Here is a 26,524-nt window from a genome sequence, read left to right on the forward strand (position 1 = left end):
CCGCCGAGGTCACCCGAAGCCGGCCCCAGTTAGCGGGGCCGGGAGGCGGCAGCCGGCGCCCGGATTGGCCCGCTCGGCAGGCGCCCCAGCGGCCTCAGCAGCGGCCTCAGCAGCGCCCCCCGCCCGGCCGCCCCTCCCCCCGCGCCGACAGCCAGGGCGAGGGGCGCGCGGGGGCGGCTCCCGGACGTTGATTGGCCGAAGTCGCGGGGGGCGGGGCGGCGGGTGTGAAGGGGCGGGCTCGGGCCGCTCCCAGCTCCCTCGGTTCTTCCCATCTGCGTCCGTTCTCGCGGCTCCCGCGTTGCATCATCTCCAGCTCGCGACCGCTGTGGGAAGGTTGGGCGCGGCGCGACACACTCAGGCCGGTGCTCCAGCCCTCTCTCCCGCGCCTCTCCTGGCCCTTTCCACACCTGCTTCTGCGCCCAGGTCGGGAGCTCTCCGCGGGCCGCCTCCCAAAACCCGCGGGACACAGCTGGCGGACGTCGCCAGCTCCGCCTGATCCGTTCATTGAGAGCCTCGTCTTATCCCAGAGCAAAGTCCCCCGCCTCCAACAGCTCGGGGCCGCGGGCACCGCCATGGAGAAGAGCAGCGAGACCAACGGCTACCTGGACGGCACCCAGGCGGGGCCTGCGGCAGGGCCTGGCGCGCCGGGGTCCGCGGGGGGACTCGCGCGGCGCTGCGCGGGCTTACTACGGCGGAACGCGCTCGTGCTGTTCACCGTGTCCGGAGTGGTGGCGGGCGCCGGCCTGGGCGCGGCGCTGCGCGGGCTCGGCCTCAGCCGCACGCAGGTAGCCTACCTGGCCTTCCCCGGCGAAATGCTGCTCCGCATGCTGCGCATGATCATCCTGCCGCTGGTAGTCTGCAGCCTAGTGTCGGGCGCCGCCTCCCTCGACGCCAGCTCTCTCGGGCGCCTGGGCGGCATCGCCATCGCCTACTTCGGCCTCACCACGCTTGGCGCCTCGGCGCTCGCCGTCGCTTTGGCGTTCATCATCAAGCCTGGGTCTGGCGCGCAGACCCTTCAGTCCAGCGACCTGGGGCTGGAAGAGTCGGGGTCCCCTCCGGTCCCCAAAGAGACAGTGGACTCTTTCCTCGACCTGGCCAGGTAACGCTCCCCCACCTTGCCAAGTGCACAGTGAGGAATGCCAGCTCTCAAATACACTCCAGTGCGCGCGCGCGCGCGCGCACACACACACACACACACACACACACACACACATCACCCTCATATACTGCTAAGAGTTCATTCTTAATTGGCTGCTGGTGGACTTTAACTTTTTTTTTTTTAATATGAAAATACCGTCTGCATGTTATAGCCAAGAACCAGCCCCACCGTTAGGTATGAGTGTGTGTGAGGGAAGAGGCAGCTGTCTCACCTGTACTGTACTCCTTAAACTCTCTGGCCACCCTCACCATTAAAAACGTTCCAATCAGGCCGGATATCTTCACCCCATTTTTCTGCACAGTGCCTGAAAACTTCTGGGAGCATTGGTTAAATTGTGCTTGTTGGGTCATCCTCACCTGTAATGTCTGGCCGTCCCTGTTTCAGCCCTTTGGCTGAGAGTAAGGTGGCCATTTTTGGAAGGCAGCTATGCTCACCACGATACCACCAACGCACACGGATGGTGGCAATTTTTGAAGAGTTGTCAGTGGTCCCAAGGATAACAAGGGTGGGGTTAGCTGTATGAGACCCATTGCCCAGAAACCTGACTCTTCTGGTGGCTTGGGACAGGTTGCTGTTCACCCCATAGTCAGGACCACTGTAGAGTATTGTGAGTTTCAAGGAGCTTTATTTCTGGAAGAGTGAGTTCTAGATGGGAGGAAGTTTTGCCTGCTTTTTGTGACCCTTAGAAGTTGCATTTTATCCCTTGAGATGCAGTGTTGTTTCTGTTGTTTTGGATTATCCAAAGCCTCAGCATCTCTTGGTTTCTCTGTTAGCCTAGAGTTCACAGATGGGAAAACTGTACCCTGGAGGCATTTTCTGGCCTGGCCAGGTTCAGCTGAGTGAGGAGCTCAGCTGGCTCCCTCTCCAGGTTTCCGATAATTCTAGATTCAGAGCCTTGGAGGTGTGTTTTGTCTTGAGTCACGAAGCAAAGCTCCACGTTGCTGAGGCTGTGAAAAACAGCAAACCCTGGGCAAAGTGATTTGACTTCCTGCTACTTCCTTTGCTCCCTCTGGAAAATGTGATGACTGTCTGCCACTTAAGAGAGAGTGTGTTCATTTGAAACTATAACAACAGGAAGTCCAAGACTTGTATTTGAAAAAAAAAAACAAAAAACAAGACGTCTGATGAGGGGGACCAAAAAATTCTTACCAAAAGGGCAGGTGGAGGTGGCCCATTAGGACTTTGATATAATCGCAGTCTCTGGTATCTGGCAGCTTAATATTTGGAGTCTTTAGAGATCCTTAAAGTTTTGGAACTTTTAAATAGGGCACTGAAAACAAAGTCTGCTGAGGTTGAGACTGCCTTTGGCTCATTACATTCAGTACTATATCAGTCAGCTTTCCCTGGGAGGGAAGGTGGTTGGGGGGCGTGGGGGGGGGGGTAAAGGATTCTCTTTTGCAGGGATCAGTAGCCCAGGGAAGGGAATGTGGATGCCCAGCCCTTACCTGCTGGCGGTATCCCATAAGGAGGCTCAGTAGCATTCTTTTCTCTCCAAAAGAGGGACAGTGGCCAAAAAATGGGGCAAGTTAAGGTGAGGGGTTACTTTATTACCACCCATCCCAGAAGGGACATCTTATTTCCTGATCATGGTTTTCTAGTTTTAGATCCAAGCCCCTACAGCAGCTGCTTCTGAAGTGAATGGTGGCCCAGCATCATGGCTTATTGACCAGTCTTGGTGCAGACTTTTCAGTGACTTGGACTGCAGGAAAGGACTAAGAGAACCTTTGTTGTGACTTGTTGGGAATAGGTTGCATTTCATAATGCTTCCAACAGCCAACCTCCTTTAATCCAGCAGCTCTCGGATAAAGGTAGGGCAGGTCGTATGATCCTATTTTACGACTGAGGAAACTGAGACTAGAGAGATTAAGTGATTTGCTCAAGGTCACAGGGTGGTTTACCAAAAGAGGAATTAGAAAAACTATGGGTCAGGGCGCCAGGCTAGCTCACTCAGTGAAGCATGCGACTTTTGATCTCAGGGTTGTGAGTTCGAGTCCCATGTTGGGTACAGAGATCACTTAAAAAAAAAAAAAAACTTTAAAAAAGAAAGAAAGAAACTACGGGTCTTGTGTACCAGGGCTCTATTTCTCCCACTCTCCCCTTCCCCCAGTCAAAATGCCATAGTAATGATGCCATGCTGCTGATCTAGTCTGACCATCTCAGAAATATTTGCTCTGGGCCAAATGGGAATCAGGTAAGAATATAATTTGGGTCAGGGCCAATGCCCACTTCCTCTAAACAGAGGATCTGAGCCTCTTCAGCAAAGAGAAGCCTATTTACTGCTGCTCAGATCTGGCTTTGACGTTGAGCAGTTTATGAGAGAAAACTGAGTTCTGAGCCATGTCTAAATGCTTCCTCGCTCTCTGGGTAGAAGTTTTAAATTTTCTTCCTTCAAAGAAACCCCACAGATGCTGATTTTATGTGATTCTGGGCATGTTTCTTGGCAAAGGCAGGGTGTGGTCCTGTCTGCCTGTGGGCAGTGAATGAAATGAGACTGCCAGCAAAACACCTCAGTTATCCAGCAGGCCCTCAGCGGGTAAGGGCCCAAAACTTAAATACCAGAGAGAAGTCTCTGATGACTTCGTGCAGCTGCTGCCAAGGCTTTGCTAAAGCCCATGAGCTTTCCTGGTGGTGAGGGCCTCACAACTCCCACAGGGTCTCTCTGCCTAGATTTCGAATTTTTCTCAAGATGGAGCTACAAGCCAGAAAGAAATGAAGCTAATAGATAAGGTTTTCAGAATGCCATTACTGAGTGGTTTGATTTTCCAACGCACAGTGGATTAGAAATAACAGGCTGGGAAGTGGGTGTGAGGCACTGCTAGAAGCAGGCCCTTTGAGAGTTGAGAAGGGGTAGAGTTGGTGGATAGCAACTGGCAGGTGGGAAAGTCCCAGTCTCCTCCTGAGCAGCCCAGAGCCCTGTGCCCAGGCCCCGGAACCATACAGGACTCTCAGAACTGGATGTGACCCAAGTGATTGAGCTGTGACTTTCCATCCCAAATGAAATGGTTTTGGCACCAAAGAGACAGAAACAGGTTATCAGGAACTCAGTCGTTATGGAACTTCTTGGCAAACCATAAGAGACTTAAATACTGAGAACAAACTGAGGGTTGATGAGGGCTGGGGGAGAGGGGAAAGTGGGTGATGGGCATTGAGGAGGGCACCTGTTGGGATGAGCACGGGTGTTGCATGGAAACCAATTTGACAATAAATTATACTAAAAAATAATAAAATAAATTTTAAAAAATTATGGAACTTCTTGGTCCCTAACAATACTTCCTGATCATGAGTGCTAGAGCATGTCCCTAACCTCTGTGTCATAGCTTCCTCATCTTTCATAGCCATCATGAAAGTACTACTTCAGAAGATTGTTCTGAGGGTTAAATGAGTTATGTCTGTAAAGCTCTTAGAACAGGGCTTGCCCAATATATGCTTGCTCTTGTTATAAATGGAGCAGTATTAAGAGCGATTGGGATTTTTGTTTGTTTGTTTCACGTGACTCTATGGGGATGGCCCTCTTTTCGTAGTCTGAAAGAAGCGAGAGTAAACAGACGGGGACAGCCGAGGAGGACTTGAAGCTAATGTAGTCTTTAAGTGTGTTGGGAACCACACGAGCTTGGAGAAAAAGAAGTGAACAGTTACTATATTTTGGACTGATAGAATCAGCACTACGGGAAATTTGGAAAATGTGGAAAAGTGAAAACTAAACACAGAAGAGCCTTCCATTCTAAAAGGGAGCAGAAATCTTCACATATCCTCCCTGACATTCCAGTTTTGTTCCTCCCTGCATTATATGTTTGTGATCTCCAAAGTTGACCTCAATTTTCTTCAGCTATAAGTGGGAAGGACTGAAACAACTGGCTCCTAACATTCCTTTGGGTGCTAAAATTTGTAGTTCCAAATGGAAAGCCAGAGGCTTATCTGCAAAGGTAGCAGGTAGGAACAGCTCTTGGGCCCAGGGCTCCGTCTGCACTGGCAACCAGAAAAATGGACCTGGGCCACTGTCTTTTGCAAAAGCGTAGCAGGGTGCAGCCATGTGCATGGTAAACACAAATGAGATTTTGCCTGTTGCTCAGTTTTCTAGGCTTTTTTTTTTTTCCTCGTGCTCATTTTCTCAACAGTGGATAGTGCTACAAGCCTTTCCCTTCGCAGAGGGAGACGTAAGGGACTTCCTTTTCCTTTCAAGGACTGGTGTGAATAGGATGCCTCTCCGCAAAAAACACATTTCTTTAATAGCTGCAAAGAAACCTATCAGACTGAGCTCTATTATCAGCCCCGAGATCACAGTCAAGGCAGTGAATAGTGAATAATTTCTTTTAACTGTTGGGCCACAGCAGGTTGTTTGACCCATGCCCTATGTCTCTCTTCTATAGGCAAAATGTAGACTCTTAGCAAATCTAACAAGGATCCAAATTAACCGAGGGTTCTCAAACTAAGTAGTCACTAAAGGGAAAAGGTGACACTTTGTTGTTTTAAAAAAACAAACACTAAAAGGTTTTAACCCGACATCTTTCCTTCTGCCACCCAGGAGGCTACCTGAATAGTTGAGAGACTGAAAAGAGCCCCCGGAGAGGCCACATGGGTGGTGATTAAAAGCAGACACTGAAGGGGGCTCCTGGGTGGCTCAGTCAGTTAAATGTCTAACTTTGGCTCAGGTCATGATTTTGCAATTGGTGAATTTGAGCCCCGTATCAGGCTCTGTGCTGCCAGCTCAGAGCGTGGAGCCTGTTTGGGATTCTGTGCCTCCCTCTCTTTCTCTCTGCCTCTCCCCTGCTCGTGCTCTGTTTCCCATTTTCTCTCTCTCTCTCTCTCTCTCTCTCTGTCAAGAATGAACCTTATAAACAAACAAACAAATAAAAACAGACTTGGGTTTGAATCCAGCTCTGCCACTTACTAGCTGTGTGGACAAGTCAGCTAGCCTCTCTGTGCTTCAGTTTACTTATCTGTAAAATGAGGCTAATAATAATATCTACTGCTTACACTTGTTATGAGTATTAAATGAGTGAATATTGGAGTGTCTTGCTAATATTTTCAAGTGTCCCAGCCCCTCAAGGACAGCCCTCAGGCTACTTGCTACAGAGAATTAGTGCTGTTCTTAGCCTCATTTCCCCAAAAGTCCCCCACCCCGGGGGCCCAGCAGTAACCTTACTAGCTGGAATCTAAAACTGGATATGGGCCTTAGGAAGAGGGTAGATTACTCCCCCTGCCCCCTACTGTCACCATAGTGCAAGCCCAGGACCCCCAGCCCTTCCTCTGCTCCCAGCCTTGTAGGGGGTAGCAAGATCTGAAGGGGCATGTCCCTGTTAACGGACTCTAACAATAAACACTAAGGGTAATAAATATATAGCAGGCGCACATACCGTGCCATATCCTGTTCTGAAGAGCCTTTGAAATTTTCATAAATTTGGTAAAGAATTTTTGAACCTAAATAAAAGGAAATATTTCTGGAACAAAAAATATGCCTAAGCAAAAGTAAATTGTTTTCCATTCTTTTCATATAGGACAGGGAAATGCAGACCACCCTTGACAAATAGGATCAGAAGAGCAAACGGTACCCAATGTATAAAGAAGAAACATCTTTGAAGTGTTTCACTGTGTGAGCTGCGGGAGCATATGCTACCGCTGACAGAAGTTCTCCTTCCGGCAGTTCAGCCTCAGCCCAGACCGGTTTTTCTGTTTAAGTAGTGTACCCAAAGACTCCTATAGCACTGGAAAGGCTTGTCCGTTCACTCTCTCCTGATTTGGTCTGACTTGGCTCTCTGAATTTAGTATGGACTTGACACTTTTAAATTATGGCACCTGTATCTATATACCAACCCGCCCCCCCCCCCCCCAACAACACCAAAGGCACAATCTGTCAAGAGCACAGAGAAATGTTTTGCTTTACTGCCACAATCTCAGCTCCTTGCCCTTGGTGTGGGCAAGAGGGACTGCGCATGTTCTGTGGTGACCAGAGGGACCAAGGGAGAGGAGAATGATTTTGTGGATGCATGAGCTCCATCTCACTGCCCCCAGGTGGTGCCTTCCTAGGGATTCACATCTGAGAGCTGAGCTATAGAAAGTTCAGTCATCCCATTGAAAGTATGCATTTTTATGGTTGTAAAATCTTCTTTGCAGTTAGCACTGTATCTTTTTATTTTTTTAAGCAATTTTGAGATGTGATTTAGGTACAATAAAATGCACCCATTTTAGGTGTACAGTTCAATGAGTTTTAATAAAGAATGAATTGCAATAAGGAAAGTCTTCTAGCAAGAAGGAAGCCACGATTTTATGTAACTGAATCTTGAAAATGACACCCCATCACCTTTGCTGTATTCTACTGGCTAGAAGGAGGTCCTTCTAGCCCACACTGAAGGGAAGGGCATTGCACAAGATGTGACTTCCAGGAGCCTATCTTAGACTGCTTGCCAAGCCAGGTTGCAGTCAGAGCTGCCTACCTCTGAAACCAAATGCATTGCAAATAGTTGCATAGAGATTCCAGTGCTAGGGAAACAATTCAACCACAGAAGTCAGAATTACTGGATAAGTTTGACATAAATTGTAAAGGATGATTTGGAGTGTTTCACTCTTTTAGACTTATTCTTTTTTTTTTTTTAATGGTTATTTATTATTGAGAGACATAGAGAAACAGAGCATGAGCATGGGAGGGGAAGAGAGAGGGGGAGACACAGAATCTGAAGCAGGCTCCAGGCTCTGAGCTGTCAGCACAGAGCCTGATGCAGGGCTTGAACCCACAAACTGTGAGATCGTGACCTGAGCCAAAGTCGGATAGTCAACCAACTGAGCCACCCAGGCACCCCTCTTCTAGACTTATTCTTAAAGGAAGTGGTACAACCAATGGACAGGGAAATGTCACTGGAATTTTGTTATATATTAAGACCAGCGTCTTGCATAGAGCCTGATCCAAAGGAGGCTCTCAGTAAAAACTGTTTGCATGAATAGATTTTGGTTTCAAAATCTAGCTTAATTTGATCAGTTCTATTGCCCTCCTTTTATGACAAATATTTTATAAAACTCTTCATCCTGAAATGAAATCCATAAATAGAATTTACCTACACACATAATCTCAAAGCATCAACATGACTCAACAGTAATATAAAAAGATAAAAGGAGAGTAATGTATAATAAAAAATAATATGTTTTAATACATAAGTATCCTGAAACAAAGTGGCTAGGTGCTTGCTTCTCAATTTACATTCACTGTGAATGAGACAGCTGTAAATGCAGGCTGGTACTTGATACTTGTGTGGGTAATTAAGGACTCAGATCCTACAATTTGCCATTCATGATGTGATTTTCCAGAAAGATGAACAATTTTTTGCAAGATTCTGAATAAAGCAAAAAATTATCCCACATTTTACACAGTAGTTGCATTTCTGGAAAATTCAGTGTAAGTTCAAATTGTGCAAAAAACCCAAAAGCCAACCTTGTTTTGGAGTTGGTTTAGGCTGAGGTAATTATAAATAAGGTTTTCATCTACAGGTATATAGGACATTTGGACAGCGTGAAGGCCACGTGAGGGCCTCAGTAGAACGAATAGCTGGGACCTGGCACCTTCCGCTATACACACTCCCCCAACTGCAGGAATGCCCCCCAATTATTTTGACAATGAAAACATTCCCTTGGATTTCACCAGTGGGCTGTACCACTCTTGCTGAAAACCTCCGCAATAGGGCTTAACTTCTTGGGGAAAAGAGAGTGCTATGGTTTTCCTGGAGTACCACGAGGGAGATGAGCATAAGACTCTGTGCTCTCAGAGCATCTATTGTGGCCTAGCAGCCAAGGCATAGTAGGGTGCCTGGGTCAAGCAGGGGCCACAGTAACTTCTGGAGGTGGAGAGAGAGGGAACATTGTGTGTTGAGCTGTCAGGAATGGGCATCTTAGAGCAGACGCTTTGAATGCTGAATCTTAACACTGACAAAGTGCTTTCTTTTCCAACAGAAACCTGTTTCCCTCAAATCTTGTGGTTGCCACTTTCCGCACGGTAAGGCTTGATGCTTTGTTAAGAACGGGAAACTTTGATTGGGGTGGTGTATAAACTCGGCTGTAGAGTTAGGTAAGGCGGGACAGGCCAGGTAGTATTGTTAACAAAACTTGGTACGCTGGCTTACATTTTTATAGAGGGGACCCTGGAGTAAAAACAAACCAAACCACAAAAAACAGAAAGGTTTCCTGAAATATCCCCCTGGATCCATCATCTTTTCGTATCACCTGGGAAAGATATATATACTCTTATCTTTTTTTCTGATTATAAAGGTCATATATGTTCATGCAAAAAAAATAAAGTGCAAAATATGAAAAATATGGAAGAAACTAAAAATCACCATAACCACTACCTAGAGATATCCATTAACATTTTGGTATGCATCCTTCAGATATGTTTTTTCTCTGCATGCGCACACACACACACACATTTTAAAAATAAAAATAATTATACTACACGTTTTAATAGTATGTACACATACTACACATATTGTTTTTAATCTCTGCTTTAAGGCAGCATATGATAAACATTTTTCATGTCAGTAAATATCCTTCTGCATAATGTTAATGGCCGTATTCCACTGTATGAGCATATCATAATTTCTTTCTGTCAGTCCCGTATTGATAGACAGATTGTTTCCGTTTTTCTCTAATGTTTGCAAGACTGCAAGTAACGTCCCTATAGTCCTGCTTTGTGAGGAGAAGGAATATAAAGGTCTAGATTAGATAGACTAATCTCATTACCTTTTCCAAGCAAACGTTTCTGTTTCTACTTACAGCCCTCTCTCCCTCTCTCTCTCTTATTTTTATTTTATTTATTTTAAAGGTGTATTTGTTTATTTTTGAGAGGGAGAGAGAGCTTGCACGTGAATTGGGGAGGGACAGAGAGAGAGGGAGAGAATCCCAAGCAGGCTCCACACTGTCAATGCACAGCCCAATGAGGGGCTTGATCTCACGAATCGTGAGATCATAACCTGAGCCAAAATCAGGAGTCAGTTGCTTAACCGACTGAGCCACCCAGGTGCCCCCACTCCTGTTTTTAAGAACTGCATGTAAACACAGCTGTGGCTTGTATTTATAATGTGAGATAGGAAAAAAGTAAAAGGTTTATGGAGTTTTCAGTGCTTGTCACAGAAGGTGTAGGGTGAGTTTTGTTTCCCCTGTCACCCTTAATCACAGGACAGCTGAACACCTCTGTCTGTCTGAAAGCTTGATAAATCAAAGCTGAAAGAAACCAGACCTCATCAACCGTAGGCACAAAGCAGTATACCCTAAAGGGCTCCTCGGGACAGTTCAGAACCAGGTGTCCTTAGAAGAGGTCAGGAAAGGTGTTTTATAACGGATTCCATTCAATTGTGCATACCGCCACAGGGAGACAGCTGTGTGCATCAGGCAGAAGTATGTGAAGTCAACTGTAGGACCAGAGTTTGGAGAGTCATTGTACTTAAAAGTGAGTCTCCCAGATGACTTAGCCAGAAAATGCCATCTTGCCTCACATCCTTTGCTTTGGAGAGTAGAGGCCAAGGCAAATTAGAAGTAGATGTTGAAAAAGCAGTCAAGCTCAAACAAGTTCTGGAACAAAGTGGAGCATAAATGTATGAATGAAAATAGGGGCGCCTGGGTGACTCAGTCAGTTGAGCTTCCGACTTTGGCTCGGGTCATGATTCTGCGGTTTGTGAGTTTGAGCCCTGCATCAGGCTCACTGTTGTCAGTGCAGAGCCTGCTTCGGATCCTCTGTCTCCCTCTCTCTCTACCTCTCCATTGTGCTCTCTATAAAAAAATAAATAAGTAAAGATTTTAAAAAATCAATTAAAAAAAATAAAATAAGACATTGAAAAGTAAACTTCAGCATTATGAAATTAATGTTCTCCAAGTAACAAAGTGCCAGCTGTTTGAAATATCAAACTATCAGGATGAAATTGTGCAGACCTCCTCCTCCAAACCATTGTCCCTAACGCTGTGGGTCCCTGAATAATGCAGAGGCCTCTTGGGGTGTATGCTGCCTTGGCCTTAAGTAACTTTTGTACAGTTCTCATAGGCCCTTGTCAGGCCAACCGAGTGAGGAATTCTGAGAACACTTGGAGTGAATAGTGAGGAGTAACAAGAGGCCCCACAGTCGTGTCCCTTCCTCTGATTGGTCTTCACCTGTGAACTAACAGCGGGTTTTTCTTTCTCTTGTTCCCAGTATGCAACTGATTATAGAGAGATGACCCACAACACGAGCTCTGGAAACGTAACCCATGAAAAGGTAAAACTCTTTACAAGATCACTTGTGGCAAATGACTTATAAAGCAAATAATGCTTCTAATTGCAGGAGCTTACGTGATGCATCTTTTCCTCAGCAGGGTTGAAAACTCTGGTGTTTGAATGAACTGTCCGAAGAACATACATTAGGTTTGTTCCTTAGGTTATTTACCAACATGGCCAAAGGCCAGCATCTGTAGTATTGGAATCTTTAGTAGATCCATTTCATTGAATTGGAACTAATATACCCTTTCTTCAATATATTTTGTCTATTTTTAAATATATTTTATATATGTAAATATATGAAAATATATTTTATATATTTTGTATATTTATATTATATATTTATATTATATATATATATATATATATATATATATATATATATATATAATAACACCCCTTCTGCCATCCTGAAATATAACTAATAAAATATAACTACCTCTACACATAGAACTTATCTTGGGGCCTTAACTCACTATTGCCATCATTCATTCACACATGTTCTTGGAGCAGCTATTATTGGCCAGACACTGGGTGAGGTCCCAGCCTTCATGATAAGAGCTGGAAGGGACAGGGGACCTTGAGGATTATTCAGTGCTTCTCCAGAGCTGTCATGGGAAGAAGCAGGTACTTTACCCTTTCCCCACCCCACACATACAGCTTCTGAGGGCTGAGGGGCTCTGAGTTATCCCAGTCTTTCTTTGATTGAGGAAAAGTTCTACTTAAAAAAAAAAGTTGAAAACTACTAATTAGTCCAGTTCATTTCATCTGACAGTTGAAGAACCTGAAAGTCTGAGAAGTCATTTAATATCAGAGCTGGGACTAGAACTTAGATCTGTGGTAAAAATGCTGTTTCTATTTTTGCCGTGCTGACATATGTTTCCTGTTCAGAATTTCATGGTGTGTTTTGATGGAATAAACATTACTCCAATATATGCTTGTAGTAGTGCGATTGAGCATTATGGGGAAAAAAAAGGAATACAGTATGTCTATATATTTTAAGTCAGTGACTTAGGAAAGAATATCCTAAAAATATCCACGTTGATCCTGAAAATCTTTTGTGAAATTTGTCAGCTAGGAGGGCCACCACAACAGTCTAGCCAAAGAATTTGTGGACATTTGGGAGGCACAATTACAATCATTGACTCTCGATCTGAAGAAACTTTTCACCAACCAGCTCTTTTATTTTTTTAAATTTATTTTTTTATATTTATCATCAAAGTGTAGTTGATATACAATGTTATATTAACCGGATCTCCTAAAAGCAACCCTTTGAAGTGATCGTCTGACCTCTACTTGAATTCTCACTCATAGATTATAAACTTAGATCCTCTGTCCCTTCTGATCCCACAGATCCCCATTGGCACTGAGATCGAAGGGATGAACATTTTAGGACTGGTCCTCTTTGCCCTGGTGTTAGGAGTGGCCCTAAAGAAACTCGGCTCCGAAGGAGAAGAGCTCATCCGTTTCTTCAATGCCTTCAATGAGGCAACGATGGTGCTGGTGTCATGGATCATGTGGTAAGTTTGGCCTGTGCATTAGTCTCCCTCTCATTTCTCCTGCCATCCAGAAAAGAATCCCAGTCTACTGTCCGAGGTCACCCCTGTGGGGCCAACCTGGCTCAGAACTCCATCTGTGGTTGATGCGCCTTAGGCCAGACTTGATAGAGGGGGTGGTGGAAGTGGAGAGGTTTCTCGTCACGTCCCCAGTCTCAGAGAATCAGGAATGTGCCATAGCTACCTGTGCCTTCTTCACCACCCACGGTGAACCTTATGGTTCTGTCACTGGTGATTTATTTATGGGTTTCTACCATTATCCGTATCATATAGGATGCCCATACCATCTTGTGGGTCAATCAGCTCCATAAATCTGCTATCTGCTATGTAAAATAAGGCTTATTTATCTTAAAACCATACACCTCAGGCTTCAAAGGGGCCCCTTACTATAATATTTCACAGCATGGAAGACAAATTCATTTTCATCCCACGCATATATAAACTTGGAATGGTCTCTTTTTACATAAATGTTTCTTTATGTGACATCAATAAAAGGGCAGTTGTTTAATAAAAACCATTTGATTGATTCTGGCTAACAAGTAAAAATTGGACCAGATCTCTCAAAATGATTTCTTAGAAATCCTACCAATTCCAGCACCTATTCCTTATAAGCTTTATCTTGCTGTTTTACTCAAGTCAAACTTCTGTGGGTTTTAACTTCTACACATACATTGTCAAAAAACTTAGTTTATCCTTTCATACACAAAGCATTTTCCTTATTGTAAACCCTTAAATATCCCAGAACTTCTATCAGATAGCATTAGGGTGGCAGATTTTAGGACAGAAGCCTGGAATTTGGTAGTGAAGTTTATCATTAATGGGAGGCCAAGTCCAGTGCCCCCACTGGTGGTGTTTATCTTCCCCAACCAAAAATTCCAGAATCTGACTCTATCCTTGCAAATGTGACCCTTCATATGACTATTGTTGTTCTGGGGAGAAAAATATTTTCAGAAAGAAAAAAGTATTTTCATCACATGTCAGGTTCTTTTCCTGGCTTATTTTTTTAGTCTAAAATCTTCTCAAAAGTTTAGATTACAGGAGATTATTCAAGAAAGTGATGTTCTTGGGTTAAGACACTTTCAATCTGGAAACCAATTTATAGTCATTCCTTCAATTCAAGGTACTAGTCACAGAGGCAGAGCCTGCTGTGTGTCTGACTGGAGTGGCGATCTGTTGCCCAGTAAGCGCATCTCACCAGAATTAGGGTTTAAAACGCCTTACCTGGGGGTGCCTGGGTGGCTCAGTCAGTTAAGCATCCAACTCTTGATTTTGGCTCAGGTCATGATCTCACGGTTCGTGAGTTCGAGTCCCACGTCAGGCTCTGTGCTGACAGTGCAGAGCCAGTTTGGGATTCTCTCTCCCTCTGTCTGCCTCTCCCCCTTCTCTAAATAAATAAATAAATAAATAAGTAAGTAAGTAAGTAAGTAAGTAAGTAAATAATACTTTTAAAAGTCTTAAATACATACCTATGTATCTAAATGCATAGTAAGCAAAGTAGTTCTCTGAGGAGGAGTCTGGCATGAGGGTGGTGCCTAAAGAGGATTTTGGCCTAATCTGTGTTCTAATTTTTTGAAAGGACAGTGCATTCATGAGTTGCTATGGAATTTAAAATTAATAATACTGCTTAGAATATCTGTAAAGAAAATTCAAGAAACCAGTGACATTGGCTATCTCCAGGGAAGGAAACTGAGTACTTGCAGGGAGAAGTGGGAGGGAGACTTTATTCATCCTTTTGAACACTTTCACATTTGAACTATGTGACACTATATTTATGTAATTGAAACTTACAAAGTCAATGGTTATAAAATTCTTCCTAAATTTATATTAACTTCAAAACAGCTGACTTTTGTTTTCTGTAGCTCCCATAGTTCATTTCTTCCTTTTTTTCCTCCCATCTTGCCATTAAAAAAATCTTCACGTTCGAGGAGTGTTCCCTGAGGGTCATTGTTAATGACTTTTTCCCACGGAATCATGTTTTGCAAACCACAAGGAATTTAAAACTTAACAAAAGTCCCAGCTTTGGCTCAGTTCTGTATCACAGCAATTCTACAAAATAGGTGTTAGTCTTTTGTTTTTCTAAGTTCTCAGAACAAGCCTGACCAAGGCTGAAAGTCAGGTTCTCAGTCCCAGAGGCTTTGATCTTGAGGAGTTCCTTGGCTTTCCACTAAGGAGCCCAGGTGGTTGGTAGCATCCCTCTATTAAGAACATAATATACCCAAGGGGAAAGAAGTCTGGGTTCTGGTCCTGACCCTCTTATCCCTGGTGATTTATCATGTTAATTTTACTTAGTTTCACAGCCTATAAAATAGGCCCATCCTTTTCTATTCCTCAGAATCATACTAGGGAGAGCTTCATTTTTTTCTTTTTTTTTTTTTTTTAAGCAGGTCCCACACTCAAGGTGGGGCATGAACTCACTACCCTGAGATCTAGAGTTGCATGCTCTACCGACTGAGCCAGTCAGGAGCCCCTAGGCTTATCCTAAGGAGAAATGAAGACCACTTAGTTGAAAGTCCCTGTGTTGTATATCAGGAAGGGTCTGCATCTCCCAGCCCCATCATCACATCACTCTTACTGACAAGTACCCTATGCTCATGCCCTAGGTATGTGCCTGTGGGCATCATGTTCCTGGTTGGAAGCAAGATTTTGGAAATGAAAGACATCATTGTGCTGGTGACCAGCCTTGGAAAATATATCTTCACATCCATATTGGGCCATTTTATTCATGGAGGAATTGTTCTGCCACTTATTTATTTTGTGTTCACACGAAAAAACCCATTCAGGTTCCTCCTGGGCCTCCTCACACCGTTTACAACAGCATTTGCCACGTGCTCCAGGTGAGTCGGTTTCAAGCGGCCTTGGCTGCTCGGAGCCATATTACTGTGGGACCAGAGCCCAGTCGGTGATGCACAACCAACATCTCGACATATTTTAATTTCTTGAAAACTCTCAATTGATCTTGTCTGGTTTTTTCAAATTACCAGTCCCACAGTTTTATGGAAGTGGTTTTCTGGGGTTGCCAAAAAGAGGGATTGCCTCATTCCCTCCTCCTTCTTGCTCCTTAGAGGTCGAATCATTATTTAACCCAGTTGTGGGTCCTCACCCTAATTAGTAAGACCTTTGCCTGAGTAAAAGAAGGCAACCACTTAACTCAAAACTCACCACAGGGAAGTTCCAGAATGACACCTCCCCAATTCTACCTCTGGATACATGAATTAGAAAATAAGACCAAGGCATCATGGTGAGGGATGCGTCATCCACAGTATTGTGGGATTTTTTAATTTAGTACAAAAGATGCACCTTATCATTATTGGAAATCCTTCAAAACAGTTGGGCTTTCCAAATATGTTAAAAAAACTTTCAAAGGCTGGTGGCCCATTGCATTTATACATTTGGTTTTTGCCTCTCTACTGCATGTTTCCTCCCATCCTGACTGGCTATTTATATGACACAGTAGGAATGGTAAAAAGAATTAGGTAGGTAAATTCTCTGGCTTAGACAGAAACAAATCTACTTCTCAGCTGTGCCGGCTACCCTCTGTGGAGCCTGCAGAGCGGGCTGGAGTAGGGCTTGACCTTCGAGTTATCTAGGAACACAGTTACTCTCCAGACTCACAGCCACTGCTACTTCTTGCCCTAAAAAGGAAAAAAAATCGTAGCTTGCCTTTTACTTTTTTGGGGGAAAAATTCAACATAGGAGATGCACATATGAATAAATAGTTCTTTGTTCTCTTGAGAACAGTTTGCACCATGAGGTAGTGTGTAGTTTCTTGAAATATTTTGAACAGGTGTATACAGGTAAATAACAGGTAAATCTAGGGAGTCAGATCTTGAATACTTTGGGAATTGACAAAACCCCACATCATGACAGAAACTTTGAAACAATTCCGATTCTTCTCTGATTTCGGAGTGCGGGGACCAAAAACGAGGACGATGCTAATTGCTCTGTTCTTGGATCTGAGCTGAGTGATATATTAGCCTGGCTGGGAAGGACTATTCTCACGGTGGGTTGTTCTTCCATTTCCAGCTCAGCAACACTTCCCTCCATGATGAAGTGCATTGAGGAGAACAACGGTGTGGACAAGAGGATCAGCAGGTTCATCCTCCCCATCGGGGCCACCGTGAACATGGACGGAGCGGCCATCTTCCAGTGTGTGGCCACCGTGTTCATCGCCCAGCTCAACAACATCGAGCTGAAAGCAGGACAGATTTTCACGATTCTGTAAGCGCACTATTCTTTTCTTCACCTCTAGGCCTGGGTCAAAACTCGAGGGGTTTTGCACATGTGTGATTTCCTTTGGAAAACCTCATGAATACCAGTCTCACCATGACTTGAGGATGTCTCATTAGGAAAACAACAGCGTGAATTCATTACTTGAAGAGAGTGAATCATCTCTCAAGGGCACAGCCGGCAGAATCTAGGGTTGTGTGGTTTTCAGTTTCTAAGCCATAGCTGCCATATTTTGCATATTTCTCTGTGCCCACACCATGTTCTGTGTTAACGGCTAATCTTCTGTGCCACCCCCTAGAGTGACGGCCACAGCCTCCAGCGTTGGAGCAGCTGGCGTGCCCGCTGGAGGGGTCCTCACCATCGCCATTATCCTGGAGGCCATTGGGCTGCCCACTCATGACCTTTCTCTGATCCTGGCTGTGGACTGGATTGTGTAAGTAGCAAGTCCTAAGGGCACTAAATAAAAGAAAGTCTGTGCTGACTTCCCTGGGAGCTCGGTGCCCTGCAGGGCCTGGGGCATGCAGAGAAACTTCACACATGCTCCCTGCTTTGTGAAGGGAGCCTACAGTTGAGCTGGCAAGACAAGATTTAGAGCTAGAAAAAATTAAACAATATGAGAGACAAAGGCCCATGAATGATCATGAAATGTCATTACTGAGAACTTGGTCAGAGCATCCAGGAAAGCAGGGGTCCAAGGCCCAGGCTGGGTCCCCTGTGCAGGCCGAGGTGGCACAGGGTCTAATGGAGATTGTTGGCTACAAGGAGCCTTTGGGAATGATTGTCCTTGGCCTGGAACATCCAAGGAGTGATTTCTGAGAGGGAAGTGAAGATGAACCCAGCTGATGTGAGTGGCTTGGGCTCAGAGGAAGCGGACTTAGGGGGTACAGCTCAGTGGTAGAGCATTTGACTACAGAGGAAATGGAGTGAGGAAGGAGGTGTGATTCGCACCACCATCACCAGCGCTCCTGTAATGGCACGGAACAGTGAGTGTTGATTCTGAGTTCTGATTCCTTGAGTCATGTGATACCTTGTTTGAGTATAAACAATACTTATTTTATAGGGAAGTTCACCTGAGTTACTAATGTTGGACAGTAGCAACATATGGATAAGAAAATGAGCCATGGAGCCCAGGTACCTGGGTTTACATCTCAGCTTTGCCATTTATTAGTTGTGTAATTGGAACTGTTCTGTGTTTTAATGTGCTCACGTGTCAAGTGGGAATAATTGCACAACCTACATCAGAGCTGTGTTGAAGATTAAATGAGCTAGCACCTCCACAGTGAATAGAAGAGTTCCAGGATGGTGGTAAACAAGTACCTTAGTGAAGACACTCCTGGCTAGCCAGAGCCAGGCATGGCATATAACCTAAACTGGAACCTGGCACCGGGCTTGCGGCTCTGCCCATTGTGGTTGGGAATGGTGGTCTCCAGCCCTTTGTGTAAGCCCTGGAAATTTGAAGGAGCCTCTCAGAATCCTTATGGCTCCTCAGCACAATGAGGTTGAAATGTGCAGCAGAAACCCGCATCATCCGGACAGCTCATCAGATAGAACTCAGTCCCTGAGCTGGTGAGTGGGACAGGACCAGAATGGAGCATCAGAGGCCCCGTCTGCTTTCTTACTCAGTTGCCTCTGCATGGGGAAGGCAGGCCTTTAAGAGGCACTTAGGAACAGGGAAATAGGGCCCCAGGTGGGCTGCCCAGTAGAGACCTAAAGTCACGTGAGCCCTCCACCACCCTGTGGCCTCTGCTTCCACAGTCCTCAGCTTCTCTGGGTCAGTCAGGCAAGTTCACACCTTTTCCCCTGTGTTCAAAGTGGGCACTGTACTTGTTCTGAACCCCAGGAGAGAGGAAGGTTATTGGGCTAATCTATGGGAAGACAAGCTTCTGGAAAGGACAGTGCTGTGAGATGGTGTTTGCCAACCGCCATGGAATACATACGAAGATTAACATTCAGCAGAGACGCAGTGTTGAGGTGAGAAAAAGAAGGGGTGTTCCCACGGTGTACTGAGAGTGGGAGAGAAGCTGGATACAAAACCACGTCTACACTATCCATCCCAGTTATATGTGATTTTCATATGATGATGTCTATTCTACCAAAAATACATACACAGGAAGATGACTGGAAGGAAACAGATCAAATGTTACTAGATTCTCTCAGAGTTGTGAGGTATGGATGGCTGACTTTTGTTTTCTTCTTTATATTTCTCTTTCTTCCAGGTTTTCCACAATCAGGTTATTAGTTTCACGAAATAAGAAATATTGAAAGAAAATCAGTTTAGAGTGAAGTGAGGCTTGTGCCCTTAGTAGCCTGCTGTCCAGAAAACAGCAGGGCCTGCAGGCTGCTGTCACCGCAGCACCGGTGTGAGGCCTGCCTTGTCTTTTCCTGCAGGGACCGCACCACCACCGTGGTGAATGTGGAAGGGGACGCCCTGGGTGCGGGCATTCTCCACCACCTGAATCAGAAGGCGATGAAGAAAGAGGAGCAGGAACTGAGCGAGGTGAAGGTGGAGGCCGTCCCCAACTGCAAATCGGAGGAGGAGACGTCGCCCCTGGTAACACACCAGAACCCTGCCGGCCCTGCGGCCAGCGCCCCGGAACTGGAATCCAAGGAGTCGGTTCTGTGACAGGGCTTGCTTTGGGCTTGCCTGCAGCGGCGGTGCCCGGCCTGTTAGTGCAGCTGCCGAATGCCAGACACCGCGCTCGCTCTCTGACTTTTAGCCTCCAAGCAATGCTTTGGCCCAATCACCAGTTTGAGGATTACCTCTCGGCACAGGCATTGGGCTTCCCAGTGGGAACTGGTTACCGAAGACCAGGGCACTCTGATATTCGGCTTCATCCGTGTCCAGGTGCAACCGTGTGTGCTCTGTTTGGAAACACGCCCTCCAGCTGCCAGGCTGGGTGCGTAGCAGGCTCACAGGTCCTGGCAGTCAGAGTGTGGAACATGTACTCCTCATTGCACCCAGTCAGGTCTGCACTGGGTGCTCTCTGGGCAAACCCAGGGGGCTTACAGTCATCTGTCGCATTGCCTCATGAGCCGGAGTAATTGGAAAAATTCCTAAATTCTTACCCTTGGCTGGAATTCACTGAGCTGGGACTCGAGGTGTCTAGATTTTGTACTGTTGCGAGGTGTGGCTGGCTTCTGATTCACTGGTTGCTTGGGGGCTTGGAGGCACTGCATGTTGTCAAGTTAGAAATACTCTAGATGGTGTTAGCACTGCGGGGGTCTCTGGTCAGGGGCACTAAGCAAACAGTTTAAATTCTGAGGTCAGAGAAAGGAGGGGGCATGCAGCCTGCAGGGGAAGGGATGCACCCTATCAGGACGGGCGCACACACACACACACACACACACACACACACACACACAGTCATCCTTATTCTCGTCCCAGCCCCTGGGGAAATTTGCTGCTTCTGTGACCTGGCCTCTGACCACACTGTAGCTTTATCCCCATCCACTCCGATCTGGCAATAGGCAGAGAGGGGCCTCTTCCTCCATGGTCATCACATTCAGAACCCTTGTTGGTTTATCAGTCTATTATTATAATTCAACCAGACCCCTAAAATGCTGCACTGCAGCAAAACAAAGACAAAAAGAAAACCACAAACCCACTCACTAATTAGGGTGGGATGCCCCCATTCCAAGGTCCCCAGACCCCCCAGCTTTGGCTGATTTCTGTGGGCTTAGTTTCTTTTCCTGCCAGTACATCAAGATTTAAATTATAAGCCAAATGTCTGCTTCCTCCAGATGCCTACTGACTGGGTTTGAATGTAGGCGAGGAGGCTTCATAAAGAAGACCGGTGTTGCCAGGGACAGGGAGGATTGAAAGGCACAAGAATGCTATTTCACTGTGGCTGTGGTGTGTATCCTTGGTGTGACCTACAGCAAGTCCTGGGCCTCACTTTACCCCATTTGTAAAATGGGGCTGATGTCACCTGCCTCTTACCTACCTCAGAGGGATTTGGTGAGGCAAAGTTAGTGAATCCGTGAAAACAACCATTTCAGTTCTTGGATATCAAGTGCTGACACCCCAATGCTGTTAGTTTTTACCTAAGTGATACCTTTCTCCACAGAGGCCTCATCCTGCTGGTAAAAATATCTCTTACGACCAGGGCTTTGTGCTCCGTGTGCATTAACCACTTCTATCATGCCCCTCGTTCTCTTTGTAGTTATTTGATAGCATCAAGTGCAACCTCCTGATGTCGTTCAAGTGTTCCTGAATCAGCCACCCCCACCTCCCACCACATTTCTGGGTCCCTGACTTCCGTGTGACTCCAAGACCCGGGCAGCAGCTCTGCCACTCACAACAGGCCACAACAGCTCCCAGACTGTCGGCATCCTTCGTTTTCTTATTTTCCCTGTTGCCGTGGCATTGCTGTCACCCAGGCCCTGCAGAAGCGAAACACACACACACACACACGTTAGGATGTGTGTCCCATTGTACTGAGAATGGGCGGGCAGGACAGAAACAGTCAGACTTCTCCGTTTTAAAACCGGGGTTGTGTTCCTGAGTGGAAGGAGTGGGGAAGAGCCCTGCTACACAGAGCCAGTCCAGCTGGTGGGGAGGCCCAAGTCCCTCCAAATCTCTTTAAACCAGCTAAGTCTCTCCTGTCCTCTGTGAAGCCAGGAGTGACCAGGAACCAAGCTGAGAGGTGCCTGGAAACCTTTACACTCTGGCTGGTTGTTGATCCCCTTCTGTTTTTAAAAGAGAGACAATCACACTGATCCCAAATCGCAAGTGAACATTCACGATTTTTCTGCCTTCTAGAGATCTTATCTTTCCTTCTCCCACATATATCCATGGCTACATATGCACACAAATGCACATGTGTATGTGTGTTAGACACATTGTTTTAGCTCCAATCTAAGCAAGTTTGAGTTTGGATAGAGGTGATCTAACCATAAGTTTTAGGGCTTCTGCAAACTGATTCTTCTGTTTCTAAAAGTGAATTCTTTCACAAAATATAAGCATCAAAGCCGTACATCCAGTGACTGCACACGCTCTGTCCCGAAACTGGCAATGCACTAGGTAGCATGCTGTGGCCTGGAGAAGGGTGCTTCTCTATGAAATCCTGATGATCGCCCCGCTTCTCCTGGGAGGAAGAAGGTGCCATGTTTCTCCCCGTGTTTCAGTCCACAAGAGGAATCAGAGCAGGAGTGACCCAGCTGGGGAAAATCCCACTTTCTCGTTGTCTGAAGCTGTCTCCCCTGCTATTCTAACATGTTGTCATAAATACTGTTCAGATACTGTTAATCTCTGACTGTTTTATATGTGTGACATTTGCCTTAAAACATAGCAGTCCTCAAAATGAATACAGTATTTCTACTAGGATCTGCACGTTCCTTTATTCCTTTCTTATGTTTGAAGTGGCATTTACCAATGGAGCTCTGCTAGGGCATCGCCTGAGGGTGACTGAATTGATTTTGGTTCTAGCAGCTCTTAACCAGCCTGACCGCCTGAGGCAGGGTAGGCTGACTCAGGGGGGCAGAACCCTGCAGGACGGTCACTGATGCGGCTTGCGGGAGGTGAACGTCCAGCTGCTCCTGGCTGCTTCCTGTTCAACACTAGCAGGGCTCGTGAAAAAGTGAGTGGTTTTGCCACATACCTCCATAAAATTAAGTCTTGTCGGAACAACTGGGTCAACAGGCCTTAACTAAGCATCTGTAAGCCATGAGCCACACTGGAAGAATGCCCCCGTCCATAGTACTGAGATAGTCCCTCCATGAGGCACTGGCCCAGGCCTCCACCATCATCCACACCACACCCAGCCCATTCTTTTATATAATCTCATGTTCAATGATACCACATTCCAGCACAATTAGGGAACTTAGAAGCCTCTTATAAAAGATTATCCTACAAGTTCACACTGGAAGCCTTAGTTTCCGGACCCTGGGGCCTCTGAAGAAACGGGTCCCGTTCTGACCCTGGACATTTCCAGCTCTCTGTATCGTACGGACACCAGTTTTAATTTCTGGGCAAGGCCCAAAGGGATGAGAACAGAGTTTACACAGACCAAGGGCCCTGCCACTAAGGACAATTTGGATTCCCACCTTGGAGTGCAGCTGTCTTGCTTCTTGGTTTTGAAGAGTGTTTGAAGGTTGAGATCAGTACTCAGTGCTTCTGCTTTTCAAGACAGCCAAATGAAGAGGAGAAATTCCATAAGCTGCCTCTTCCCAGGGGACCAGAAATTATGCTGATCTGTTGGATCATCTGAGCCTGCTTCCAACAGCATCAATGAAGGATATGACGCAGCAAGGAGGAGTGCGCACTGTCTGCCTTCTCTGTGACCCCAGGCAAAATAACCCCTCCGTGCCTCAGCCTCCTTATCTTTAAAATGGGGATAATTTTTTTTTAATTTTTTAAATGTTTTATTATTTATTTGAGAGAGAAAGAAACAGAGCACAAGCAGGGGAAGGGCAAAGAGAGAGAGACACAGAATCCGAAACAGGCTCCAGGCTCTGAACTGTCAGCACAGAGCCCAACGAGGGGGTCAAACTCACTAACCGTGAGATCGTGACCTGAGCCAAAGTCGGACCCTTAACCGACTGAGCCACCCAGGTGCCCCTAAATGGGGATAATATTCTTACCATTGGCACAGGCTATTGTGCATGGAATGTGCTTTGGCAGTTGTTGGCTCTCAAATCAGATGCATTCAAATGTCTCTTATTCACAAAAGAAGCCCTCCACTCATGATTTCTCTCTTAAGCTACATCCTCCCAAGTTGCAACTCAAGATGCTGCCAGCTCCCGGGAATACCCTGCCAACAGAGATTTGCTTTCCTGGTCAAGCTCAACCTCTATTCATCCTGCTCAGGGGAGGCAAAGACAGGCTGTGGTGTGGGGGTTCTAGTCTGCCTCCCAATCGCAAGGCCTTTGACCTACATTCCCCTTTACTTGGGGCCATTGATGAGTGAGTGAGTACACAGCAAGAGGGAGAATCTTAAGTTATTTGAAAGAAAACTTCCCCCTTTCGAAAGAAGACAACCCCGAGTCCTCACTGGCTTTTGTTCTTTTCAGAGAATTGGAACTGAGTATCCTAGAATTTCTCAAATCAGAATCTCAAACCTGAATTATTTGTCTTAGAAACAATATATAAAAGAGTATTGGGTTGAATTTTTAAAGAGATGTAGGATCATTTGGAGCAAGACACAAGATTGAGGTGATTCCTTTGGGACTCCTCCAGTGGTTTTTAACAGGTGAACTTGCCCCCGGTTCTAGGGCACAACTGTCCCCAGGCTCTGTCTTTAGGGGAAAAAGAATATCATGCCCAAAGCTCAGAAGTGTTCCTTCTCCGAAAAAATAGTTTCAGCGGTGTCCTGAGCTCAGTAAAGATTCAGTGTCTCTTTACTTTTTAAAAGATACAATAGTTTTGTCAAGATTTAGTCCACATACCATAAAATTCACCCTTTTAAAGTATACGATTCAGTGGTTTTCAGTATGTTCACAGAGTTGTGCAGCCGTCACCACATTCTAATTCCAGACACTTCCATCACCCCAAAAAGAAACCTAGGACTTCTGGCATCCACTAATCTGCTTTCTGTCTCTATGGATTTGCCTGTTCTGGACACTTTGTATTTATAGATAGGGATGTTTCCTTTCATAGATACATCCCAGCTAAAGAAAATTGATATTCAAAACGTAATCACTGCCCACATTCTCACTATACTCCATTCTCCCTGCACACACCCAAAGGAGATCCTGTCAGATATTCTTAATGATTAACTAAAGACTCAATCATTTTAGCATGTTGGTCCAAAAAAAGAAAGAAAGAAAGAAAGAAAGAAAGAAAGAAAGAAAGAAAGAAAGAAAAAAGGGATATATGGCTAACCGGAACACTTAACTAATTTGAAGCACCTCTCCCCAAACATGTATAGCTGATGAAGGCCCTAGACCACAAGCTAAGTTAAAATGTGGTCTGGATTCAGGCAACTGGTTGTGCCAACATTCTGCTCACTGCACTCTAGTTCCCTTGTATTCCATGTAAACGATGCTCCCTGGAGTTGTTAGTGAGGCTTCAGGGTTATAAGTGACAGCTCTGAATTCTGGAGGTGAGTTGCAGTTAAACTATCATCTTATACTCAGAGCTTGTTGAATGCCCTGTTAAAAAAAAAATTCTTTTTAATAAGTGGCGGCAAATAAATCTCAGAGGCAATAAGCCTGAGGTCTAGAGGGACCTGTTTCATCAACTTTAGCAGTCAGGTTGGTTTTCCCAATGGCTAGTGTTCCTGTCACAAGGCATCTGGGTCTGTTGCTAGGCATTTGGTAGCATCACTATACCTTCGTCTCTCTAGTCTGCAGAGCACCCTGGGCCCGCTGGCTGGATTATTCACAGCCCACCTCCCCGCCCCCACTTACCTCCAGCTGAGCCCCTCTAAGAGAACCAATCTCAAGACAAAAGGGTGGCCCCAGGAGCTTATGAGTGGTGGTCCACTACATCCAGTCCTTCCAGAAACACAAGGACAACAATGGCCAGGACTAAAAAAGGACAGATGCCAAAGAGTAAAATGCCGTATATAGTATCATTACATTTATACCAACAAAACTGATGTATAATTGATGTGTTCATAGCCTCTTTCAGGTGGAGAGAGGGGTGGTGATTGGGAGGGGGGAAAGAGGGGCCTCTAAAAGTGTTGCCAGTATTCTATTTCTTGACCAGATGGGTGTATGCTTTGCAATAACTTTAGTTGTACACATATGTTTCACATACCTTTCTGTAAATGAGTACTACTTCATTAAGAAAAAAATAATAATAATAAAGGCAGGGGGACAGGACCTGGCAGGAGATTTAACTCTCTGTAGTGGTTGCAGTTCACTTTGAGTGATCACATCCTTTCTAAGGTGTCCCACAGGCCACTGGAAATTCGCTCAGCCAACTGCATCTTGGCCATCTAGAGCAAAGGGCAGCTAACCATGACCCACAGCTTAAACCCAGCCCACTGCTTGTTTTTTGTGCAGCCCTCAGGCACTGCTCCAGCAGACTAGCTAGCACTGTGGGCCATGGAGACCTAGCTCGGGTGGCTCCCTCTGCCAGAGTCAGGGCTAACTTACCCATTAGGCCCAGTTCACATGGGGCCTACGGCCCACAATACTTTTAGGGGCCTATTTTAATTTATTTTAAAATCATAAAGAAAGAACCTAAGCTAAGCCTGTATTATGTCTTTTTTATATGAATGCAGTTATAAAATATAATCTTTAATATGTTTTTATGAAGGAAGGGCCCATGAAGGCAAAAGTGCCAGGGACCCACAGAAATCATATGTGCCCCTAGCCCCTGTTCCCCCCCTCTACTCCCAGCACCAGCCTTCCCGGTTGGTGACCACACCTTACCCCTGTCCGGGGCCTGCCCTGCTCACCACTTACATGC

At 45.6% G+C, this 26,524-nt stretch overlaps 1 protein-coding gene across 1 annotated transcript; it reads left to right on the forward strand.

The window, feature by feature from the left end:
• Positions 1–243: 243 nt before the first annotated feature.
• SLC1A4 (solute carrier family 1 member 4) lies at positions 244–22,492 on the forward strand. The gene is made up of 8 exons (XM_015073646.3): positions 244–1,099; positions 9,095–9,137; positions 11,322–11,384; positions 12,737–12,903; positions 15,540–15,773; positions 16,963–17,157; positions 17,465–17,599; positions 19,555–22,492. The coding sequence occupies exons 1-8, from the start codon at positions 573–575 to the stop codon at positions 19,787–19,789; spliced, it is 1,599 nt and encodes a 532-aa protein (XP_014929132.2). The 5' UTR covers positions 244–572; the 3' UTR covers positions 19,790–22,492.
• The last annotated feature ends 4,032 nt before the right edge of the window (positions 22,493–26,524 follow it).

This window comes from Acinonyx jubatus, chromosome A3 (genome assembly GCF_027475565.1).
Source record: "Acinonyx jubatus isolate Ajub_Pintada_27869175 chromosome A3, VMU_Ajub_asm_v1.0, whole genome shotgun sequence".
In the NCBI taxonomy this organism is placed as follows: domain Eukaryota; kingdom Metazoa; phylum Chordata; class Mammalia; order Carnivora; family Felidae; genus Acinonyx; species Acinonyx jubatus.